The sequence below is a fragment of the Acanthopagrus latus genome, chromosome 7, assembly GCF_904848185.1.
Source record: "Acanthopagrus latus isolate v.2019 chromosome 7, fAcaLat1.1, whole genome shotgun sequence".
NCBI classification, from domain to species: Eukaryota; Metazoa; Chordata; class Actinopteri; order Spariformes; family Sparidae; genus Acanthopagrus; species Acanthopagrus latus.
In genome coordinates, this window is record NC_051045.1 from 6,233,385 (window position 1) to 6,242,852 (window position 9,468).

Consider the following 9,468-nt stretch of genomic DNA (forward strand, 5'->3'; position numbering starts at 1 on the left):
CGCTGAGTCAGTGGTAAGAAAACTCATCATTCACATCTACAGAGCAAATGTGGAGAATCATCCAGCTACTCATAGCAGTTTAATGTCTCAAATTCACCAGAATGAACAGGCTACATGCTTCAGTTTTTATCCCTGTACAACTTTATGTGTCCTAACATACAGAAACAGGAAACATTGAATGTTTACATGCCACCAAATTATTGAATTCCCCATCCAACTTCCTGATGTTATTTATTTTTAGAAGGAAAAGCATTTTATAATAACTTTTGGCTCATGCTCGCGCTCTGTTTCAGACAGGGATTTTGAGAACGATAAGAAAACAAAGTGAAAAGATTTATGATTCAGAAGCACAAGCAATACAAGAAACACAAAGTTTAAAAGTAAACTAGTGCAGTTTAAATCAAGGGATTAGAAAAGACAAAAGAATACAGTAAAGATAAGAATCATGAATGTTGAATCAGATTCTGTACAACCAGTGAATAATTAGACCTCTTACCGTACAAGATCATTTCAATTTATGATTAAATAGGAAGTTCTTTTGCACAGTTACCAAATAATAAAGCAGCCCAGGAAAATTTAACAATAACTTTGATGATTGAAGTCACGTAACACGAGTTAAATCGCTCTTGTATTGGGTGTTCACCTTACAGTAACTTAGTGTATATGATCTCAGTGGTGACAAGTAACCGACTGAATCTACTTGAGTACTGTAATTTACTTAAGTACTTCTTTGTTTGCTGCTTTCTACCGCTTAAAATTGAAATACTTCAAAAGTAGGTTATGTGAGCTTTTAAAATGGACCCACAAAGACAAGCTGCAGCATTAAAATGCATGATTACAATGCAGTAACACCCAAATGAATTAAGTTTTTATCATTGTGTCATGCGTAATAGTGTCAGTCTGACAAGAAGAAAAAAGTACCCAACAGTTATAACAAAAAAATCAGTTGATAGATCATCATCATCAATCATCAGTTTCTACAATCTGAAAGAAGAAGTGGAATCACTGCCCACCTCTCCCGAATCAAACAGGTAGCTTCATCTGTTTCCTGCATGATGTTTTTAACAGAGCAACATTAAGAAGAACCAGCGAGTGACACCTTGATGAACTGAGTCAGATGCATGAATACTAATCAAAAAGTGACAGAGGACCAATCTAACATGTCTAATTTCTCTCAAAATGTTCGTTCTTGTTAACGCCAGCAACAAGAAAAAAAAAAGGGACTAAAACAACAACTCCTCCCTCCCTTCCTACCTTCCTCCCTCCCTCCATCTATCAATCTATCTGCTCCCTCCCTCAGCGTCTGATGCCTGAATAAGCACCGTCAGACACATCAGTGAGCCTGTTTGCAGATATAAAGAACGTCAGGCGGCGGGTGGGACAGAGCAGCAGAGTGTTGGTGGAGAGACGTTTATCTGTCCCAGAACAGAGCAGATCAGAGGAAACTGACAGTATCCTGCACCAAAAACTACTCCTGTCATCCAGAGCAACATGGTAAGATCGCTACAAATTTTCAGAAATGGGGAATCTTATCCTGAGAAAGTTTGATATTCAGTAAAAAAAAAAAAAAAAAAAGTTTCTAAAAATGATATATCTTGCTTTTGGTGAAGTGTCCACTGAGCTGTCTGCAAGAGAAATCTTTGCAAGATGGGATCTGATTTGTTCACCCTCCACAGAAAAACTCTGGCTGCATGAATCTTAAATGAAAAATGCTGCCATTTGTTTTAACATTCATGTAGCTGCAGAATGTAAAAGCTTAAATAATGTAGTCACATTACTGTCTGCACTTTTTAATCGTTTTCTGAGTTTATAGTCACTGACAGAAAGACAGAAACTTCATCCTCCAGCTCAGAACTTTAAACTGTCCCTCAGAAAAGCCCCTTAAAGTCATATCTTTTGTGAATATTTAAGTGTTTTTGTGTACTTTGTTCATGTTCCAAACTTGAGTCTAGCCTTGTCTTACAAATGTCACTCATCAGCAAAAAATCATCTCAGGGGATGTTCCTCCTGCAGGGAAGACAAAAGCTGAAATTCTCAACGTGTCGAAACACGACGGCTGGAGGCACTTTAGAAAATGCAACAGTGCTGTGTTCGAAATAAGTCACTCCTGTTTTTTTTTTTTTGTTTTGTTTAATATTGTTTACACTCAACAAGTCGAAAAGCAGTTTAAAGACAGTAAATGGTCCGGTCAATTATCAGACATAATTGGATTAAATGCGCTGATGTGTATGGAAGCAAAAACAGGCCATAATAAATTCACTTTTTCCCGAAACAACTGAATACCAGCTGTAAGTGTGTAAGTGAGTCACTGTTGGAGTGAAAAACAACTGAATTTAATGCAAATTAAAATATTTTATTCTTTAAAAAAACATGGTTGTAAATGCTGTGGTTTTTATTCCTCATTAAAATTTCTAGGATGTCATTTAAAGTGGTGTGATTAAAATGTTAATCATGTTCCTGAAGTGTTTTAGGTTTGGATGACTACATTTTACAAATCACTTGATTTTTATCGTCAGAAAACCTGATCACACCTGTGAAACAACATGTCCTCTTAATTAAATGACAGAATAAGTCGTTGGCTTTGTGGTTTCTATCCCGATGCCGCTGACAGCACAACGGCATCATTTCTGTCTTGGCTCTAAAAATCATTACCCGTCACTGTAGAGGATAAATCCATTTTACAATGTGATAACACTTTGGCTAATGTTCGACTGAAGTGCCAAAGCCACTTAAAGATAGTTTTGGTCTTAACCACAAGAATAATGAACGTGTTTGTCAAGGTGTTGAATTACTAAAGTCAGAAACATAAAGACGTGGACTCTCTTAGATGGAAACAGATAGCTTTCTTTAATGCAAAAATGTTTTGTTGACTCTTTGTAGCTTTTTATTAATAATTAGAATTATACCCAGCATGAAATTTGTAATCAGAATTTTTTTTTTGTTACTGTATAGATCATTCTATAATAAAAAGTCAAATTAATATAAAATAATTGACAATAATTTCACAACTATAAGATGGATTTATTTATTTAACATTTTACAGTGTCAGAGAATGATTTTTATCCACCGTCTTTTCCTCGAGTGCAGTTGTTCCCAAAGTGTGTGCTGTGTGGCAAGTCCAGGTGTGCTGGGGGATTTTTATTGCAATATACAGCAATACAACATTGATTTTCACTTGCAGCATCATAATGCAGTGGCAGCCCAACGCAGCAGATCCCGTCTCCTCTTTCCTTTTGTGCTTTATTAACTGTTACCTGGCGCTGCTGTTTTCTTGTGCTGTATTGTTTGTGTACTGTTTGTTTGCTCTTTCCCTTTTGCTGCATCTCATCTTCATTTCCATATGCAGAGACTAATTCTACACTATAAAACAATCCTTTCAAACACTTTAAGTAAACAACAAATGAATGTGTACAGAGTGATGAGACAACACATTATGGAGGTTTTTCAGCAGGGATATGAATACAGGCGTGCCTTGAGATTTTGGCTTGCTGCGCCTTGGGCACCAACACCTAAAACCACTGATCTAGCAGGTTAGCATTTTTGCCTTTTTGTGAAATGTCATGACATGAAATTTGGTACAGATATCCAAACTGCAGAGAGAATTAATCCTTAACTTTTTCCATCAGTGCTATCATCAGGTCAATGTTTGAGTTTCTCCAATATTAGTTTAAGACCAAATACCTGCAAATATAAAGACTTTCCCATCAGCCTCAGCACATGGCTAAACTAAGATGTTCTCAGCTTCATGTTCATGGCTGATGAACACTGGACACCTCAGGTTTCTATTTTTAATTTGTAAACCTGAAAGAAATGGACATTTTAACAAGTCTTTAGAATTACTGAACTTTTAGGAAATGCAAACCATTAAATGTAAATATTTAATTGCTTTAAATCTGCAATAACTAATGTTTTGACCACTTGGGGGCAGTAGAAACAAGCTGTAAACTCAGCATTGATATATAATCATCTTTTAAGTTTGTTTGCTTTTCTACATCCTGGCCTGTCTTTTCTTCCATAGTGGTGTATTTTTATCTGTTTGCAATGACATTCATGATTAACAGACCTAAAAGAGCACATATTATGCATGGATTGCACATGTTTAACTTAATGAGAGAAAAAGCTCCTCATTCATTCTTCATTAAGTTGATCAGTTCTTGAAAACCATAAATGAGACATAAATGTTAAGAAAATGTACCACAGGAGTTGTTTTACTTTGACAGTCATCATAACTACCACATTTTTTTTTTTCTGTTCAGAGAGAGTGCATCTCCATCCACGTGGGTCAGGCCGGTGTCCAGACAGGAAATGCCTGCTGGGAGCTGTTCTGCCTCGAGCATGGCGTCGGTCCTGACGGCGTCTTCCTGGACAGTCCCACACAACAGAACTCTCGTGACGACCCGTTCAACACCTTCTTCAACACTGGGAGCTCTGGTCGTCATGTCCCCAGAGCGTTATATGTGGACCTGGAGCCCACTGTGGTTGGTGAGTAGTCCTGTGTGTGTGTTTATTTTTACCTTCCTTATCTGTTTTTTTTTTTTTATTATAGTTCCAGCCGTTCTATTATGTGTGGCCGTGTGAGTCTACATCCACACAGTTCATGCAGGTAACTGCGGGTGGATGGGAACACTGGTATCCAAGCAACAAGTGCAGCGGTGACTCCTCTACCTTTTGTTCAATACCGCCTAACATTTACAGAGGTGTATTATGTAAATAGCAGGTTGTGCAGTGCAATATTAGATGGATTTTTCACCAGGCCATATGTCCCTTTAATTCACTGGTTTCAAACTGGGGAGGCAGTGAGCCACTCTGGGGGGAGGTTATTTCACTATAAACAGGGATCCATTTCGATAAGCCTCAAGTGAAAAAAAGCATTTGCAGTTTGCTTAAAACCACAAAGATGAAAGATTATTGCATTTTTCAACATTGTCACATATTCTAAAACTGCTTGTCCCCGCTTGCATTGATGCTACGGGTGATTTTTAATGTGAGACCATGAACCCCTGGGTTTTAGGTGCCGTAACCATGCGGCTGGCTTAGTGTACAGGAACATTTGTGCTGAGTATAGGCTGGAAGCCCCAGGGTCAAAAGGGGAGACATCTCCGAAAGTAGTGGAGAATGACCAAGCCAAGATCATGTGGGACTTCCAGATACAGACTGACAAACTGGTGATGGCGAACCAACTGGACTAAGTTGTGGAGGACAAACATCAGAAGAAGGCAGTGTTGATAGGTGTAGCAATCCCAATCCCATGTTCCCAAGGAACACGAGAAGCTCGAGAAATACCGAGGGCTGAAAGAAGAGCTGGAGAAGCTGTGGAGAGTCGAGTCAACAGTGGCAATAGGAGCACTTGTGACAACAAAACTGGGAGAGTGGCTCCTACAGATTCCAGGAACAACATCTGAGATCTCTGTCCAGAAGAGGTCTGGTGTTGCTCTTCACAAAATCTTCCAATTACAAATTGGGTCAAGTCATTTTTAACCACTGAATGCTGATATTATATAGTTTTAAATATGTGGCAGACTCAAAAAGGATGATTGACTGCAGTGATGAAAGTGTGTTTCAATCTTCTTACCTGACTATTGTTTTAGAACAGAAACGCTTAAAATTAAGGCCCCATTTATTTTAACTTGACCATTATATTTCATGGAAAACTTTAAATATAGAGTTATGGAGATCTGGTCCAGTCTGTCAAGTTGAACCAAGGAGCAGTTCATCTCTTGACCTTTCTAAAATCTCTCTTTTCAGATGAAGTGAGGACGGGAATGTACAAGGACCTTTTCCACCCTGAGCAGCTGATCTCTGGAAAGGAGGATGCAGCCAACAACTACGCTCGAGGACACTACACAGTCGGGAAAGAGATCATCGATGGAGTCATGGAGCGTGTTCGTAAAATGGTCAGTAATAATGACAAAAACGAAAAAAAAGGAAATGATTTAAGTGAGTTAAACAATAATGTTGGGGGTAATTATCCAAAACACTTGTCTGTCTGTCTGTCTGTCTGTTGAATATCTGGCTTGTTTTATCTGGACAGGAAGTCACAATTTGTATACTTAGAAAGGCTAAAGAGCCATTACTGTTTTTTCCTCTGTTATGCTTAGCTAAGTTAATAGGCCACTTCCTTTTACTTTTTCGAAAATGTCCAAGTATTCCTTTAACAGAAGCTGTCCTGTCCTGTCCTTTCCTTCTCAGACCGACCAGTGCACTGGCCTTCAGGGCTTCCTGGTGTTCCACAGCTTCGGAGGTGGCACCGGCTCTGGTTTCACCTCCCTGCTGATGGAGCGTCTGTCTGTCGACTATGGCAAGAAGTCCAAGCTGGAGTTCTCCGTCTACCCAGCTCCCCAGGTGTCCACTGCTGTGGTGGAGCCCTACAATGCCGTCCTCACCACCCACACCACCCTGGAGCACTCTGACTGTGCCTTCATGGTAGATAATGAGGCCATCTATGATATCTGCCGCCGCAACATGGACATTGAGAGTCCTGGTTACACCAATCTGAACAGGCTGATCGGTCAGATTGTGTCCTCCATCACTGCCTCCCTTCGTTTTGACGGTGCCCTCAATGTTGATCTGACAGAGTTCCAGACCAACTTGGTCCCATTTCCCCGTATCCACTTCCCTCTGGTAACCTACTCACCCATCATCTCTGCTGAGAAGGCTTACCATGAGCAGCTATCAGTGGCTGAGATCACGAGTGCCTGCTTCGAACCATCCAATCAGATGGTGAAGTGTGACCCTCGTCACGGCAAGTACATGGCTTGCTGCATGCTCTACCGAGGTGACGTCGTCCCTAAGGATGTAAACGCTGCCATCGCAAATATAAAGACCAGACGCTCCATTCAGTTTGTTGACTGGTGCCCCACTGGCTTCAAGGTGAGGAACATCATGAGGGTAAGAAACGCAGCTTGAGATACTTTATCTGATCATTTTCCTTTGTCTTAACAGGTCGGCATTAATTATCAGCCTCCAACTGCGGTCCCTGGTGGAGACCTGGCCAAGGTCCAGAGGGCTGTATGCATGCTGAGCAACACCACTGCTATTGCAGAGGCCTGGTCCCGCCTTGATCACAAGTTTGATCTGATGTACGCTAAGCGTGCGTTCGTCCACTGGTACGTTGGTGAGGGGATGGAGGAGGGAGAGTTTGCAGAAGCCAGAGAGGACCTGGCCTGTCTTGAAAAGGATTACGAAGAGTTGGGTCAGATGAACACCGAGTCTGACGATGACGACTACGAATACTGAGCCTTGTGAGGCAGAAATTTCATACTGTACTGATGATCTATATCTTCTAAGCTAGAGCTAACCAAAGATCTCTCTCACTGCCATGTTCTCACTTCAGCTTTACATTAAGAAGACAAACCACTACAAGTTGTATTGGAAGTGTTCTATGAAATAAAGTTTGTTTTAATGTATTCTGTGTGAAATTTTTTAAGAGACCAAGTGGTCTGAGATGACAACATGGAATCTCCAAGTTCCCATTACAAATCCATCTGGGGATCTATTTAGAGAAAACCTCTGCCCCCGAGTTTCCTGTCTGCCGCTCTACTGTGTACTACTGAATAAAGACAAAAGTGCCCAAAAGATTTCCGCAAAACAAACCATGATATCCTCTTAATAAAATGACAAGCTAAAGCAAAATCTTCAACAATTCAGTCATGCCCCTGAGTCTTATGCTGCAGGGATGACATATTTTTGTAGGCTAACCCAAAAGTTAGCATCACCCTGGTTCCCTCGACAAAAAGCAGATGGGATTTCTCAGTTCGGTTTGGACTACTGGAGAAAATAAGCTCCATGGTAAACACATTTATACCATTTATATGATTTTTTAAGCATTAATAAGACTGCTGGAGGATTTTTAAAAAAACTAACGTAGCCTAGAAACAAGCTACAGTCTACCCTCAACTATAGACACTTAATTGATCAACCCACAAGTTGGAGAGTTAGAATAGTATGCATCTAAAGTTCGCCTGGAAAGTTCACACATTTAAATAGCAGATAAATCTCTGTATTTTGCAGTAGTTTCTAAATGCTGCGTGTCTTCACTGGCTCACCTGTAGCTGCATTTTTCCTCACACAGAAGCCGGGAGTTGCTACAGTGACGATGTGGAGCTTACAGCAGAGAAACCTGGCTGCCACAAGGGAGAGACAAAAGCTCCATACTCAGTTTTAAGTGTCCTGCTTTGTACAAAGCACTGCTGACAGCTGAGGTATCTAAGAACCCAAACACAAGAATTGTAATGCATTGTTTTATGTTGCTGATCTCTGAGACATCAACTCTGTGGCTCAACATTCTGTACTTTTACATAAAGGATAAGTCCACAATCCAGAAGTCTCCAGAAGCCCTGAGATCCCAAATTGATCTGAAGAGACATTATGTACAGACTCAACATGTGGTTGAGCTCACAAATCCACTTCAGACTGGATGCATAATGTTAACGCTTTTAGCTTAGCAGCTACAGTGAAGATTTAAATATTTACAATTATTAATGAGGTAATAATACATACTCAGAAATACTTATTTTTTTCTACAACTGGATAAACAAGCTGTTCTCTGAGGAAAACAGGGTCCAATGAACACTGTTTGAAGCTGGAAAGGTGGCAGGGCCCACCAAACATAAACAAAGTAAAACAGTATGAAACTGTTTTGTCCGTTAGGCCTCGTTTCCACAGACCTATGTGTACGGAGGCCAAGTCCATTCATTCCTACGGGAATCTCTGTGATATCCAATGTGAGTGTGAAAAAAATTTCATTCTGGAATTTGCCTCGAGTACATTAAAAAATGTGACTTTTGCAGTGGATTTCAGAGAGACTGCAAGCTAGCTTAGCTAACTAGCTAATAGTTAGTTTTCCTTAAATCCAGTCACTTATGTTGTTTGTCAAGTGAGACTGTGTACATTACTAATTTATATAGTTCTAACTCATCTAAGTGATGTTATTCTGCTAAAATATGTTTAGACGTTATATACAGTCATCGTCTTTATCAGTTTGATATTAAGTTTGATATTTCCGTCCGGCTCTCCTGCTGCTGTTTAACCCATGGCTAACAGGAAGTGTCTATCCATCCACAAAGAAATGCCTTTCCTTGTTTTGGATCTTTTAGGGCGTTATCTGTATATTTAGGGATCTATGGACACCAGTCATACATGTGAGGAAACAAGGCTTTTGGGTCAGTTTGTTTATTCAGTCAAGAAAACAAAGACAGTTTGTCTATTTAGCTAGTTTTGGTCAATTAAGATAAAATTACTACATTAAATACACATATGAAAGTATATATACAAATGACGACCTTTCACTTTCATTCATCACATAAGCCTCAGTATAGGTTTCTCTGTAAAGCTGTGGTTGGAACCTGAGGTAGTTTTATTTGTCTGACCTGCCTGCACGATGTTAAGTGCGGACATCAGAGCAGCGGCAGCAGATGTTACATCAAACTGCACACAGCGACCAGTTAAACAACGAGTCCCGGCGGCCGT

At 40.1% G+C, this 9,468-nt stretch overlaps 1 protein-coding gene across 1 annotated transcript; it reads left to right on the plus strand.

Annotated features, from left to right (window-relative positions):
- The first annotated feature begins 40 nt into the window (after positions 1–40).
- Positions 41–7,361, plus strand: tuba5 (tubulin alpha 5). Its single transcript, XM_037102830.1, has 5 exons — positions 41–1,494; positions 4,257–4,482; positions 5,746–5,894; positions 6,190–6,870; positions 6,943–7,361. Exons 1-5 carry the CDS (start codon positions 1,492–1,494, stop codon positions 7,234–7,236), a joined length of 1,353 nt encoding a protein of 450 aa, XP_036958725.1. The 5' UTR covers positions 41–1,491; the 3' UTR covers positions 7,237–7,361.
- The last annotated feature ends 2,107 nt before the right edge of the window (positions 7,362–9,468 follow it).